Source organism: Natator depressus, chromosome 11 (genome assembly GCF_965152275.1).
Source record: "Natator depressus isolate rNatDep1 chromosome 11, rNatDep2.hap1, whole genome shotgun sequence".
NCBI lineage: Eukaryota > Metazoa > Chordata > Testudines > Cheloniidae > Natator > Natator depressus.
The window spans coordinates 9094317-9110479 of NC_134244.1; the positions used below are offsets into that span (position 1 = coordinate 9094317).

The following is a 16163-nucleotide window of genomic DNA, read 5'->3' on the forward strand; positions in this document are numbered from 1 at the left end:
GAGAGGTGTTCAGCACCTTTAATTCTGAGCACTAATCGGGATCAGGCCATGAGGATTTTTTTTTCAAAAACTTAGTGCATTATGAGTTTGGGGGAGGGAAATTAATTGAAAAAATAAAGGCCAAAATTTTCCAACCTGTGTGCCTAACGATAGGCTGCTAAATCCAAATTTAGTCCCTGATCCAGAATCCATCAAGGTCAGTGGAAAGACTCCCATTGACTTTAATGGGCTTTAGCTTGAGCTGAAATAGAAGTGGTAGAAGAAGCTCGAGTTCAGCTGCCACTGACACAGGAGGGACAGGGGATTTTCTTAAAGGAACAAGACCATGCCTGCTAGGAATCCTAGGTTCTTAGTTGGGTGAGAGTGTTACCTACTGACTAGAGCAGGCAACTGGGTGTCACATCTCTAAGGATAGTCTCACTTTGCCGTTGACTGGCAGTCTGGCCCTCGGAATGTCACTTTTTAGTACAGCTGAGTGGGAAATGTTTTTCCCCTTTCCCGTGAGAGTTTTTGAGAGATTGAAAGGGACCTTTCGACAATTCCAGAATAGGGAAACTGCCTGTAACAGGGTGGCTTTCCCCTTAAGGGCTAGAGGCCTGTGGTCAGCCAACACTTAGTTACTAAGTAGACAGACCTAAGCAAGGATCATCTGGCCACTATGAAGAGGAGTGGGAAGATGCCAGGCTGCAAGCCCTGCAGAAAGAAAGAGTTCTCAGGGAGACAGAGGCTGCTGGGAGCAAGTAGACTCCTACAGATAAACCTGGCAATTGGGAGTGAGAATGCTGGGAGAGCAGAAAGACGGAGCCTCAGGGAGGGGGGCTGTGTGCAGTGGGAGCCTGGGGTGGGAGAGACTTTACTTTTGAAGTTTATTTTAAGGGTCATTGTGGTTAGACACAAGCCTAGGTGTTTGAAAAATGGGTCTAATATTTACCTGCCTCACAGGGTATCATGAGGCTTAATTAATATCTGGAAAGGTCCTTGAAATTTGCCTTTGAAAGGTGTCATGGGGACATGTTGGACCTTTAGCCCAGGGGAGTAAAGGCTCATGCTTTATATCTAGAAGTCCCAAGTTCAACTCCCCCTGACAAACCTGACCAAAGTGTCTCTTCATTGTTATTTGTCTTGCTGTTTATCATCTAATATTAGTGTGTGGCGCCGTAAGGGATTAGGTCAGACCAATAGTATTATTCTGTTCTGTACTATATAGGTTTTTATTCCATGCTCATCCCCGTAGTACCTGACTGACTTCCGGTAGTGCAATGTGAATGAATATCTGTCATGTGATTTTTGTTCTAATCCTCTCCCCAGAAGGAGAAGTGTGTGGAGTGAAGTGGCTTGTTTCGGTAGCACGTGTGTGTTGTTTTGTTGTTGTTTTTGTAGTTAAACAGGCGTGTTGCTATGTGTTTCTGTAAGCAAAGGCAAGGTCAAAGAAATGTGCCCTGCACTTGGAGCGAAAAGTGGTGCAGGTTAGGGTTATTAACAATGCCCATGGTGCTGCTAATTACCTGCTTTGAATAATTATCATAGATATATTCTGCTCCTCTGGTTGTTACTGCTTATTTTCTATGTAGTAAAACAAACTTTATATTCCCTAGTCACCTTCCTTCTTGGGTACTTTTTGTTGCTATCCGCACTGGAAGCGGAATCATTCGTGTGTAACATGATTTGAGGTCAAAGCTATGTGTGAAAACCCCTAATATCAGAGAGACCCTAATGTAAAACATACACCCAGCCTCATAGATCCTCTATCAGAACACTTTACACATCCCACAGTGCCTGAAAGATCTAAATTAGAGCAGACACTAATAAAATGCATATTACTTGATTTGTGCTGGAAAAGTCCCAGGCCAGCTTGCAGAATCTGACAGCTTCCAGCAGAGTTTTACACGGGGGTGGGGTGGGGGGGGGGAGAAGAATTTACCTACGTGCAGTGGAGGGTGCGCTGAATGGTTGCACCAATAAAACCAGAGCTTCTGTTGGACATCAGGACTTCTTCCCTCTACAGATTAATGGGGACCGATGGCTGAACCGGCTCTGTGGACATAAATCACTGGAAGGAGCAGCGAGAAATGAGTACAAGGCTTTTCTTTCTATTTAGTAATTTATCAAGGGAAGTGGCACATTAATAAACAGATCTCCCTTGAGGTGTGGGAGTAACAGAGATAAATATGACTGTCAAATGTGGCCTGCTTCCTTCTGTTACAGGAATAGAAGACTGTGGGAATGCAAATGCAGAAAACAATATCTATATCTAGATAAATATAATATGTAGTATAGTAGCACCTAGAGGCCCCAGCTCAGAGTAGAGCCTGATTGTGCTAGGTGCTGTACAAACACATAACAAGACAACCCTTACCCCAAAATACAATCTAAACAAACAAGGCAAATGATGTGGGAGGAAACAGAGGCATTGACTGACTTGCTGGAGGTCACACAGCCGATCAGTGGCAGAGCTGGGAGAAGGAGTCTCAGTCCAATGCTCCAGCCATTTGACTGTGCTGCCTCCAGTTTCTACATGGGTGTAACTAACTTTGGATCTAAACAACCCCAAACTTTAGGAATGTTCCAGTCTGGATCCAGATCCAAACCTTGAGGCTGGGGCCTATCTCCAAACCCAGAATGTTAACTTAAGATATTTAAATGTTTATTCTATGTTAGAGATAGGCCCCAGCCTCACGGTTCGGATCTGAATCCAGATTGGAACATTCCTAAAGTTAGGAGTTGTTTGGATGCAGGATGTCTGTTCAGGCCCAAGTTTTAAGGGCCATCTGCAATGTTTGAGGTCAGTATCCAAAGTTTGGCAATTTTTGCTTCTGACTTTTTGGTTCTAGCCAATCTCTGCTTGTGTAGTTCATTTTTTACCTTCTCTTCAGATCAGGAATAGCAGCACCATGGTAGACTTTACTGTTCATATGGGTTAACACAAATCCTGCAGTGTTTTTATTGCTATTAGCAGACTTGCCTTTTTCAGTAAATGTTTGCATCTATAATGCATTTGCATCCTTAAAACTGCCTGTCCATCCCCAGCTTGCCACTTAGATGGCACCAAGTCTGGCAAGAATAAGCCTCAGTGTGGCCAACCCCAGCCATTCAAAAATCAGGAGTCAGGCTCCCCCAAAGTCTTATCACTCATGAGATTTTTTTTAAATAACATTTGAGTTCTGGCTTTTGAGACTTTAGGTTGCATTTGGGTCACATTAGGCTTTTCTTTACAACCATGAGGGCTAGACACTTACTTTTCTAAAAACGAAAAGGAGAGCCATGATTCTCACCTAATCATGTATTTCCAGGAGCAAAAGTTCTAAAAAAATTTCCAAAGATTGTGAAACTTGAAGTAATATCACAGAAGCTGGCAACACTGGGTTGTTGAGTCTCTTGGTTGCATTAACATTAGCCACAATAAAGTGGCACTTCCACCTTGTGATTGGGGAGATGCTGTGAAATGGAACTGCAGAAAGGAGTTGTCAGAATCAATCCAAATGCTTCTTATACAGCTGAGAGCTAGTAGTAAGGATGATCTAATGGATTGAACTCTGGCTTGAGACTTAAGAGCCCTGGGTTCCATTTCTGCCTCTACTGTAGACTTCCTGTGTGACCTTGGGAAAGTCACTTAATCTGTCTGTGCTTCAGTTCCCCATCTGTAAAATGAGGCTAGTCATAGAGCTTCCCTCTCACAGAGAGTTGTTGTGAGCATAAAATTCATTTATCCTGAGGTGTGGTGTATATGAGTACACCAATACAAAACAGTTAGGGGCACTAGATCAAAGTGAAGTGAAATCCTACTACACCCCTCAAAGAAGGGTTAATGAATGACCAGCTTTTAAGATCTAACACACATCATGGAAGCTGCAAGACACATTGGCTACATTGCTGCTCTGTCCCTCGCTTGTTGTTACATCCGATCTCACCACCCCTCACCTTTGTGTTGTCTGCAAGGCTGGGATCTTGTCCTCGTATTTGTCTGTAAAGTGCCTAACATACATTTGGCACTACATAAATAGTAATTGGTCCCCATCGATGCCCTAGCAGGTGAGGCAGGTATGGAAAAACAAGAGCCCTTACCATCTGCCTATCTATCTTAGATACTACCACTATGGTAATGGGGGCCATATAAGTTCCTGAGTGCCTCACAGTCTTTAATGTACTTATCCTCACAAGACCCCTGCGAGGTAGGGGCTCAGCAGAGACAGCTGCTGGAAAAGAAAGAATTTGTAACACTGCACTCTCACCTACTGAGGAAAGGGGCTTGAAATGCAGGTGCTGAATGCAGACTGGGTTTGTCACATGGGCCTATTAGCAGGCACCTAGCAGGTAGTCATTTTGGATTACATGGCAGTGGCATCTTCTAAATACAAAAACCTAGAAAAATAGGTGACCTACCACAGTATATATGCTGCTCCCACTACTTTCGGTGTGACCAACAGTTCCAGATGTAGATAGGTCTCAGTCAAATAGTTGGATCTGATCCTCTAATATTTTGCAAATTCTGAGACCCAAATTCTGCCCTGACTACAACCTGTGCAGCCCCATTGATTTGCAGATGGTGTCAGTCAGAATTTGCCCTTCGAAGTCACATGTTCCAGTCACTAACACACCTAAGTGCTGAGAGAGTCCAAATTAGTCCAGTATAAGCTCTCCATTTATTTCAGACTCCCACAACCAAAACCAGGTAAGGTGGAAATGATTTCATGCCTGATTGACTGACAGTTGTTCATAGGGTCCAGGCCCTGGCAGGTCCCCTCTGAGGGTAAGAGCCTGCACTTTATACTTGAGCTGTCAAATAGGTTTTCTTAAAACTCTTAATTTACTTTCTAGGCTCCTGGAGTCTCACCTCTTTCATTAACTGGATGCTCAGCATTGTGCTAGTGCTTATTTCATTTCCTTCCCTCCCCTAGACAAATGCACATACCCAATTTCTAAGATTCTCCTTCTGCTCTGATGCGGTGCTATTCCAGTCCAGTTCTCTTACCGCTAAGTCATTGAAAATCACCGTGTTCAGAGTAATCTTCAGGGGCTTTTTCTGTTTTAAGTTAATTTAGTGCTGGTACAAGGTGTTGATTGACAGCCCCAGAGACTGAAGCTCTTTTTTGTCCTCCAAGGACTGAAAGCAAGGTCAGCAGCTTCCCTACATTCACCCCTAAGCTTGGAGAGGATCTAGGGATCAGTGCAGTGCAGACTCCATCCCCATGCTGTACTTCAGTCACTCTTGGTTCTTAAACCTTGTCCATCACCCAGGTATCTACAAGTGTATTCATGTGAACACAAGAAGCTCTCTACATCTCTCCCCCTTTTCTCATTCAATAGAGCCCCTCTTCTGAGAATGCTAACGAGGGTGCCAACTGTTGCCCAATTTGATGGTGTTTTTTGGTAAGAACGATGCCTCTCTGCTAAGAATCAGGCCTCCATCCCATTTGACATAGGTCCCCAAACCATCATCATATGGGAACGTTTTTTTAACTGATGCTCACCTCGTCTGGATCTGAACTTGTGATTAGAGCTGGTCAGAAGTTTCAAAATGTTGTTGAAAAATGGAGGGGTGAAATCGTGATTGTCCCCATCCCCATTTTCCAGCCAGCTCTACTAGGGATGAGATGCACAGGGCATCATGTCCCATTATCATCCCTGTGAGCCAAGCAGTCCCTTCTAATGTAAAATTTGGGGCGTATAAAATTTTGGAGATGCCAATAATAAGTAGTTCCATAGTTATCGCTGTGTGCTGCGGGGACCTTAAAGCAGGCATTGAAAACCACTCAGTTTGGAAAGAAGAATGCAATGTTTCTTCTGCAACCTTATAGTATCTATCTGTGAGTAAAGAATGGAGGAATAAATACATCTGTTAATTATTTTTAGGTAAAACTAATTAAAAATGGACCCTTTGGAACCTCGTGTTTATCCAGGCTCTTCTAGTGAATGAACAGCTTGTTACCCACCCTGCAGACTCTTCATTTAGTGAAAACTCTGGCAATCGGCATTTCATCCGCTTTTTAGAAAATCAAAATGAATAAAAGTATTCCTATTATTGATATGTTATTTCTTTGTACTGTGTATTGTATAGCACCTCGGAACCCTGTTATGGACCAAGTCCCCACTGGGCTAGATGCTGTAAAAACACACAGCAAGACAAACTAGACAGCAGATCCTGCAGTCATTGCTAATGCAACAAGGGCCTCATCCAAAGTCCATGGAAGTCAATGGAAAGACCCCATTGATTTAAGTGGACTTTGAGTCAGACCCCAGAAGCCCCTTACACAGAGCATGTGCATGATTGGGCCCTATTTTTTTAAGAAAGTGATAGCCTGACACTTCTCTCCCTTGCACTGGTGAAGCCACTGAAGTTATGTCAGTGCAGAAGTGGTGCAAGTGAGAAAGTGATAATCCTTGCTCAGGGCTTATTGGCCCTGATTCAGCAAGCTACCCCATCAACCTCAATGGGATTACTCATATGCTTAAAGTTAATCACATACTTACGTTCTGTGCTAAATCTGGGTCTCAAGAAGAGCCTGTGTGGTGGAATCAGGCAGCCTGAGAGCTGGAAAATCAGGCAAAACCAAAGTTCAGCAGCCTCAATCAAGAATCCCCATTATAATTATTGCACCTGACTCCTGCTTCTTCTCTTCCATAAGAATCACTGTAATGGCAACAAAAAGAATTTGTCTGTAGTGTGTGTGAGTCACAGAGAGAGAGAGAGTGTATGTGTGCGTGCACATGGACGCAACTCTTCCATGTGTTCCCAGGTCAAATCCCACTCCCAATGTTAAAATAAGTGTTACAAAGCAAGGTACTGTGCTGTTAACTGCTTTCATTTATTCTTCCTATAAAAACTGAAACAAGTAGCGCCTGCTTTTGTCTAACTAGGCACACTTTTTTTTTCTTTCCTACAGTGTCAAGATTTTCAAGCCCAAGGGTTACTCCAAGATTAAGCAGAAAGCGAGCCCTCTCCATATCCCCGCTGTCTGATGCCAGCATTGATCTTCAGACAATGATCAGGACCTCCCCTAACTCCCTGGTGGCTTATATTAATAACTCCAGAAGTAGTTCTGCTGCTAGTGGCTCCTATGGCCATTTGTCTGCAGGGGCAATAAGGTAAAGCAGTGCGGGCAGCTCCATTTAGACGTCCGTTTCTTTGATCTTGTGCCTATGTAATTATTCCATTGTCAGAACTAAAGCTATACGAAAGGAACCTTTCAAGCTTTGGCCATCTAGGATTGTATGGAATCTTGCTCCAAAAATGTACATTGGGTCTGTGTTGTATATTAAAATGAAACCTCTCTTTGATTTCATGCATGTGGAAGGGTAATCTACATTTAGCCTGTTTCTTCTGCAATGGTGGATATGATGGTACTTTAGAGTGTATATATTTTTACGGAGAGGGAATACTGGTTGCCAGATTTTTATTAATAATAATATGTTCGTACCTCTTTGCAAGCAGAAGAAAGGCTAAATTCATCTATTAAACTGTTTGCTGTGAATGGCTTGACTGGCCTTTTTAGGAAATCTCACATCTTAGAAAACTACCTCAAAGTATCCCCAAATGTATTGGCCAAGATTTTAAAAAATTAATTCCTGTGTGGACTTAGGAGCCCAACTTTAAACATTGATTTTTAAAAATCTAGGCTCTTGAGTAAAATCCTGTTCCATCTTTAATTAAAAAGCACTTCCCTTAAAGGAACAAATTTTGTCAGATCCTTGAGTGGTTGCTTAAGGCAGGTTGCACACTGTAGTGTTATTATTTTTACCACTGAGAAGTTAGGTATGGGGTTTTTTTCCTATTAATAATGTTATTATAGACACTTAGAAAGAAATGCAAGAGTTCATAGAAGCGATGCAGTCCTAAACAATGATTGATCTTATTGTTAGTAAAAAGTTAGACATTAATAGAAAAGTTGCTTTGTCAGGTAAAATTTTTGAAGTACTTATAACATAATTCTAGCTTTAGGAAACCTCAAGATTTTAACTACTCATCATACTTATCATCACACTGTTCCCATGAGTTCTCCCCGTCTATTGGATCCACCTCAAGTCTCTTGTTTTATACTTAAACTGTAAACTGTTTGAGCCAGGAACTATCTTTTCATTATATCTGTGTACGTTGCTTAGCACAATGGGGTCCTGATCCTTGACTAGTGGCCTCTAGGCATTACCACAATAATAATAATAATTAATTTAGAACCATGTAATATGTATTTTACAAGGCATATGTTAAATCTTAAGAATTTTAAGTGTGTGTCATACATAGAAAACAGTTTAACGGCTAATAAATTGTGTGCAGATTGACTTTTTTTATTTTTAACCACTTAAAAGTTCATCAGTGGCAGCAGTGACGCAAATTAATGCATCTCACCACAGAGGGATGGTCATATGTTATAAAGTGAGTTTTCTGATGGTTCCATTATATAGAACAGTTGCTCTACAGTAACCTGTCATCGGCTCTTATTATGTCATTAACCATTAACATTTATTTAGCCACAAGGGCTTTTTAACAGGGTAGTGACTCTGGCCTTTGCTTTTTGGTCATGTTGTCATTAACTGGTTTAGAATAGAAGCAGCCTTAATTGCCTAGTCAAGTTTATTATTTAAAATAAAAACATGAACATACTGCTAATTAAGGCCCAGTCCTGCAAGCACTTGTGCCTGTGGGTAATTTTGCTTGTGAGTAAAGTTACATGTATATAAATGTTCATTGGATCAGCCCCTAAAGTGCCAGATTGATAGAAGTGGAATCGGAACGCTACTAGCAAAGTTGGCAGTTCTGATGGTAGTTTTTGTGGTGTGTCTACTACATCCTAGTCTGAAACCACACTGGCAACCAGATAACTATTAGATGGGAATGATTTCTGGCTATGAGTGATCTAAATTGGGGTTGAACTAATGACCTGCAGAAGAAGGGTTACGTATTTTAGTAGTCCCGTGAGCCATCTTCCAGCTCAGTTGAATGCAGAGTAAATTTCATATTTTTTAAATATGTAAAATTGATTGTTAAATGTTCCCTCTGCAATTTGTGCCTGACAGCCAGGTGACTTCACTTCTGTATTAAGAGTAGCGTAGCCACAAGCTTGGGAAGTTGCAAAAAAGGGCTATCTGGAAAAACCTTGCATTGTTGCAAAGCAAGATGTGTGAGTTTTTCCCCCATTGTAATCCACTCTTTTCAAACACCGTAAAAAAAGAAATCTCTAGCAGTATTGTGTGACTAGAAGGTGTCCATAAATATACCAAAGTACAGATGAGACCAATAATATCTGTGTAAAAAATATCCCATACTGTATATCATGGAAGATTAAAGAAAATCTAGTTTCCCCACTTTATCCTCTTTCCCATAATCAGCAGGAAGTTCTACCCTTATTCCAATCACTAGCCAAGGTTTTAATTCTTTTTTTAAAATAACTTCTCCTTGTAATTTTTCCTCCTCTATTTGTATATTTATTGCAGTCCAGCATTCAGCTTCCCCCATCCCATTAACCCAGTGACTTACCAGCAGATCCTGAGTCAGCAGAGAGGCTTGAGCTCAGCATTTGGACATACGCCACCTTTGATCCAGCCTTCCCCCACGTTCCCTCCACGACAACACATGGCAGTTATCTCTGTCAACCCAGCTCCTGCTCAGATCAGTAATAACAACAGCTGCATCTCTGACTCTAATCAGGTAGGAGCCAGTTCAGGTAATGCGATGTGTTTAATACAGCCAAGCAGTGAAATTTAGCTGCACTTGAAAAAGCATATCCATTAGAGCTGATCAAATAGGGCCTAATTTTCAGAGGTTCTGAGCATCTGCAGCTCTCATTGACTTTAGTTGGAGTTGTGGGTGGGCAGTGCATCTGAAAATCTGAACAAAAATTAAATGCATTCAGGATTTTTCTTGGTTTAAGTTATCAGGCCATTCCTAAATTCTGCTCATGTATCCAGAGTTCATCAGTGCAAGCGGTGGGTGTCCCATCCAGGGTATCAAGCAGTCTCATAATTCTGTAAATGTGGTCTACGGGGAGCGAAGACTCACAGATGGGTCACAACAAGTAGACCACTTAGGGGGAAACTTGGCCCCATTGATGGCAAAACTCCCATTGATTTCAGTAGGGCCAGGATTTCACCTGTAATGTTCATGGTGACTGCTCTTCATGTGATTGGTCATGTTATATTTTCTACTCCCTGATTGGATGATGAAACTTTTCTACAGGAGAGTGACAAATAGCAAACAGCAAACATCAGATGTAACTACAAAGCATTTTTGTGACTGTGAAGCAGCCATGTGCCTATTTGCAAATAACATATTATGACCCTCTAGGGCCTTTATTCAGCAAAGCACTTAGCCATATTTATAAGTCTATCCCTATTAGTGAAACACTTAAGTTCTTAGGTTCCATTAAAGTCAAAGGGACTTAAGCGCTTTGCTATACTGGAGTTTAAAAGCAGTGAATCAAATTGAAGTAGTTTATTCACCAATCTGCTTTTCCTTTGTTTGACCTGCTCCTCTGCTAATGTTGTAAATCATGCAGATGTTTTTAAAGCCACTATATTCTTTCCCTCACTATGTTTGCTAAGATACAAAAAGCAAAGCATTTTAGGACTGATGGCCACGTCAGATCCCAGTTTCCCTTTTGTGCTAAAGAAAGGGCTGTTTTTCATTTTAGAAATCCATTCCAGAGGAATTTTTAACATGCCCCCCCACTTTTAAAATGACATTGGGAAGACAGTTGTGAAATGGGCTCTTGGTTTGGGTGTAAATTGTATTGATTTTATTGTCTGTTTTACAAACTTGTGGGCCCAGTTTTCAAAATTAGCCATACACAATGGATGCACAGGCACCAAACATATGAAAACCTTGAGTACACACACCAGCTGAATATTAGTGAGTACAAATGGCATATTTTTAATAATTTTGTCTTCTTACTGTCAGTACTTGGAAGTTTAAACTACCATTGTGTCACAACCAAAAGAATTATTTCACTCCATTACATACCCATTTCAGTTTGTTATTGTATTTTATTGTTCTGGAGTAGACTGTCCAGATTGGTTTATTATTCTAGAGTATCTCATGGGTACTGGACTGCACACTCTGGTTTGTTATTGAAGAGTTATTTGACTGGTTTTGTTTTCTTCTGCTTTATTTCATTCCTAACAAACTGAGTTCCAAAATAATGTAGGTGGTGGAAGTGGGGTGTCCGTTTACATAAATACTGTACGGATCTTGAGTAATTAATAGCAATGTCATTACAGTTTTAATATTCTAATTTAATTGACTGTTGTGTGTGTGTGTGTCACATTGTGCTTTTTCTCTTGTAGCCTCTCTTATTTTTTTCTGGAGCAAAGTCAAGTGTGTACACGCTCTCTCGTGTACACACACAGTATAAAGACAATGCCACATGAAACCAGAATATAGAAACTATTTGGTTTCTTACCGTGTTATTTCATCTTGTTTGGAGAAATAAACCATGGCTTGTTCTTGGGGTGGAGGGGTGGCAGTGTGGGTGTTAATCAACAATTGGCTAAATTTGACAGGATCTAGATAGTTCTGAAACTGAAGCAGTGGCTGAGTTGGGAATGGCATCCCTAAATATGCACAACTGCTTTTTTCAGGCCTTCCCTCTTTCCTTTATTCTCTCTCTCTCTCTCTCTGAATCTGTGTCTTTCTCCGTGCACACTCCAAATGGGTAAAATTCACCTAGTGTAGACAACCAGCACTGGTCTGTGTCCTGGACAGGTGGCCCCGATAACCAGCCCAGTTCTTTTTCCGCACCAGTTTGCCATAAACTGGAGACGATGTTATGAGGCCGTATTGCATCATTTTTCCTTCAAACCCTAATGCCACATCACCCCCAATTTTTCTTTCCTAGAACAAGCAGAGCAGCGAGTCAGCCGTGAGCAGCACAGTCAATCCCGTAATTCACAAGCGCAGCAAAGTCAAGACTGAAGTTGAGGGTATGCCACCAGCTTCCCCAGCCACACAGGTAACCGTCTTGGCATAAATTGTCTTGTTGACCTGATGCAGTGAGCTGATGGGTCTTCATTGTATTCACTTCATGTTTCTTTGCAATTTGTAATGAGGCATCAAAGTTTGCAAGGCAACTGAGCTGATCTCAAATAAAGAGACCCAACAAGGTACAGGAGCAGGGTTTCTGTGATTTATTGAGGGAAACATTATATGGGTTCTTGGGAGTTGGATTCCTGGTGCATTGCCCAGAAAGAAAGAGAGAAGGATGGATTATTTCAGCCCTGGTAACTTATAAAAATTATGCTTGACCCTTCTACAGTGCATAGCAAGCAATATTGATGTCTCGAAGCAAACATAGATTACGAGGAAGTCTTGCATGTAGGTAGAAAGCTCTCAGAAAGAGCTTCTTCACTCCTGAGTACGGAATTGCTCTTAGCATCATTCTTTACATCACTGACACAACTTTTGACACTGAGAAGGGTCCACAGACCTTTGTTTTCTTTTCAGAGCTCTGCTATTGCAAACTGTTTAATGGCTGACAATATCCATCTGACTGTTCTTTATCACACCTGTAAACTATCAGGAGCGCTCTGGGCACTTCATTTTCATGAAATATTAGGCTGTGTTATTGTCAAGTGAACAGAAGAGTTTATGACAAATTCCTCTTTCTGCACTGGTTCAGAAGCAGGTTTCAGCATGATGCATGGGGACAGCAACTTGTGCAATCATCTGGGGGCTGGTAAAATTGATGAAGATAGCATATCAGGGAAAGATAAACATGCTGTAGTCAGCACGATTAGGGCAAAGAGGCATCTCTCTTGAGCTTTGAGTTTAGGAGTGCAACAACACACAACAGCAGAAAGCACACGACCTAAAAAACCAATCTGGCCGCCGCCCCGGCTAATAAGGCCGCATATTTATTTCTTGTAGTAAATGAAAGAGATCTGAAAGAAATTTCCTGTCCTCCCAAGCATATGTATTGGATGAGCCCTGGGAAAGACTACTGCACATTTACTGGCACCATCCTCCTTTATTACATACAGATTTTGAGAAGTGCATGGCCAATACCGGTGATCACATTTACAGAATCATGGGGTTCAGAGTAGCAGCCGTGCTAGTCTGTAGCCACAAAAAGAAAAGGAGGACTTGTGGCACCTTAGAGACTAACAAATTTATTTGAGCATAAGCTTTCATGAGCTACAGCTCACTGCATCCGATGAAGTGAGCTGAAGCTCACGAAAGCTTATGCTCAAATAAATTTGTTAGTCTTTAAGGTGGCACAAGTCCTCCTTTTCTTTTTGAGAATCATGGGGGATACCAATGCAATTGTGTACGTGTATTTTTCTTATTATCTGACTCACTATGTCCTGTGAATAAAGTAAGTGCCCAAAAAAGAGAAGAATCATGTAGAGTGATGCAAGGAGATTTAATTAGCAGTAATTGGATGAAATTAACAAAAGAAAAATGTAGGTTGGGTATTTGGAAACAGTTCCTAATGAGGAGATCTGTGGCTCAGTCTCCCAAGAGAAGTGTAGGCTCCATGGCTTGAAGCCTTTTAAAAACTGATTGGACAAAGTATTGGAAATACCCTGTAGGGGGCAATCTTGCATTGGCAGAAATAATAGACTTAGATGACTTAGTACAAAAGGGACCTGTTTTTCAGCAGGTCTGAGCACTCACCGCTAGAGCTCGTTGAAGACTGGAATTTCCATTCTGAAGGAAATGCCGATATTTTGACATTTATTGTTAACCCAATCAAAATCAAAAATCGAATTTTATTTTATTTATTTATTTATTTATTTTTGTGGAATGAAAAGTTCATAGATTCCAAGGCCAGAAGGGACCCCTGTGATCATCTAGTCTGACCTGCTGTATAACCCAGGCCATAGAACGTCCCCAAATAATTCCTAAAGCAGATCTTTTAGAAAAACATCCACTCTTGATTTAAAAATTCAGTGATGCCACCACAACCCATGGTTGTTTCAGTTGTTAATTACTCTCACCATTAAAAATGTATGTCTTATTTCCAGTCAGAATTTGTCGAGCTTCAACTTCCAGCCATTGGATCATGTTTTACCTTTCCCCACTAGATTGAAGAGCCCTCTATTAAATATTTGTTCCCCATCTAGATACATACAGACTATAATCAAGTCACACCTTAATCTTCTCTTTGTTAAGCTAAATAGATTGAGCTCGAGTCTATCACTATATGTTAATTTGGAAATGTTGCATTTTGTTTCAATTCAGCATTGGCCAGCATCTACCTGAGCTGCTCTGGTGCCTCATTGGAGTTATGGCTTGGTGCCTCATGCCCTAACTCCCACCCCATGAGCTAGGCTCCCCAGCTGGATATCTCCCATCATGCACAGCAATCGTAGCACTCCCATAATGTCCTACAGTGGTTCAACCACAGAGACAGCAGCAGTGCAGTGTGGGAGATGTAGTCCAGTCAAGTATCAGGGGGTAGCCGTGTTAGTCTGTATCCACAAAAACAACGAGGAGTCTGGTGGAACCTTAAAGACTAACAGATTTATTTGGGCATAAGCTTTCGTGGGTAAAAAACCCACTTCTTCAGATGCATGGAGTTATGGGGTTTTTTTACCCACGAAAGCTTGATGCCCAAATAAATCTGTTAGTCCAGTCAAGGAGCCCAGCCCATGGGGGCATAAGATGCCATGGCAATTCAGTCAGTCACAGATTAATATCTGACTGACCTGAAATGAAATGTTTAGATTCAATTGGACAAACTGAAATATTTTGATTTGAGTCGACCCAACCTGAACCAAAATATTTCATTTCTGTTTTCCTGATAGAAAATCAAAAAATTTCAGCAACAACTGCATTTGGCAGAAACTGCATTTCTGACGGGGACTTGGGGGGGGGAAACATTTAGACAGAAAATTCCTGACCAGCTCTACCCACAACTCCAGCTGAAGTTAGTGGAGCTGTATGTAGTCAGCACCTCTGAAAGTCCTAAGACTTTTCCATCTCTGATTTTATACAGGCCTCTGATATATGTTTTAAAGATGCTACCTTTCCTCAGAAATTGTTTTGTAACTTTCAGCAATTTTCTGTGATCAGAGCAGCCTTTTCAAAAGAACAATCAAGGGCTAATTAGAACAAATCTCTCCATGCATGAGTTGTAAAAAATGTACATAAAAGTCACACCTGGCATATGATACCATGACAGCTGCTTTAATAATAATACTTGAGCTTTTATGTAGCACTTTTCACCTTCCAAGCTCTGTACAAGCATTAACTAGTTAATCATCGCAACACTCCAGTGGGTCTCGAGAAAAGGTTTGAAAGAGGAGAGGTGGGTGGCCTGATGGTCACTTCAGGCAGGGTGTTCCATGCTGAAGGGATAAGGGGGAAGAAACTGCTATAACAGCTTGGGAACAGTGGCTAAAGAAGGGTTCAAAGATGGACTTGTTGGTGGAGCACAGGGGATGGAGGCAATGTGATACTGGTCAATAAGTGAGAAGTGGCAGAGTCATGAGGAGTTCTAACAATGAGGACAACAAGCTTGAAGTTAATATAATAGTGTAAGGTCGCAGCATATCATCCCTTTTCAAATGAGTTTGCATTGGTCTCCAGTAGAATCATGCCTTTTCCTTAGTATGGTTCAGTGAATAGGGCACTAAAGTAGGAATCAGAAGATCTGAGTTCTGTTCCCAACTCTGCCACTGAGCTGCTGGGTGACCTTGATCAAGTCACTTCACCTCTCTACTCCCCTCCCAACTTTAGGGCTTGCCTACATGGGGAAATTTACAAGTATAATTCTACCACTGTAGGTTTCAGAGTAGCAGCCGTGTTAGTCTGTATTCGCCAAAAGAACAGGAGTACTTGTGGCACCTTAGAGACTAACCAATTTATTTGAGCATAAGCTTTCGTGAGCTACAGCTCACTTCATCGAATGCATCCGATGAAGTGAGCTGTAGCTCACAAAAGCTTATGCTCAAATAAATTGGTTAGTCTCTAAGGTGCCACAAGTACTCCTTTCTTTCTACCACTGTGGTTATAGCATTATAACTCCTCACATGACTACTCATTCTGGAATAACCATAGTAGTATAATTATGCTGGTAAATTTCCCCATGTAGACAAGTCCTTAATCTGTCTTGTCTACTTAGATAGTAAACTCTCCAAGGCAAGGATAGTCTCTATATTTGTACAGCACCTAACACAGTGTGGCTCTGATCTGAGTTGGTGCCCCAGTTGCTACTGTAATTCTAATAATT

The 16163-nt window shown here is 41.4% G+C and overlaps 1 protein-coding gene across 1 annotated transcript in view; it reads left to right on the plus strand.

Moving 5' to 3' along the window:
• Positions 1-16163, plus strand: part of GLI2 (GLI family zinc finger 2) — a 243787-nt gene that overhangs the window by 204346 nt on the left and 23278 nt on the right. The window contains exons 6-8 of the mRNA XM_074967079.1: positions 6882-7083; positions 9427-9640; positions 11826-11939. Of these exons, the coding sequence (XP_074823180.1) occupies positions 6882-7083; positions 9427-9640; positions 11826-11939 (530 nt within the window). The remainder of the gene's footprint in view (positions 1-6881; positions 7084-9426; positions 9641-11825; positions 11940-16163) is intronic.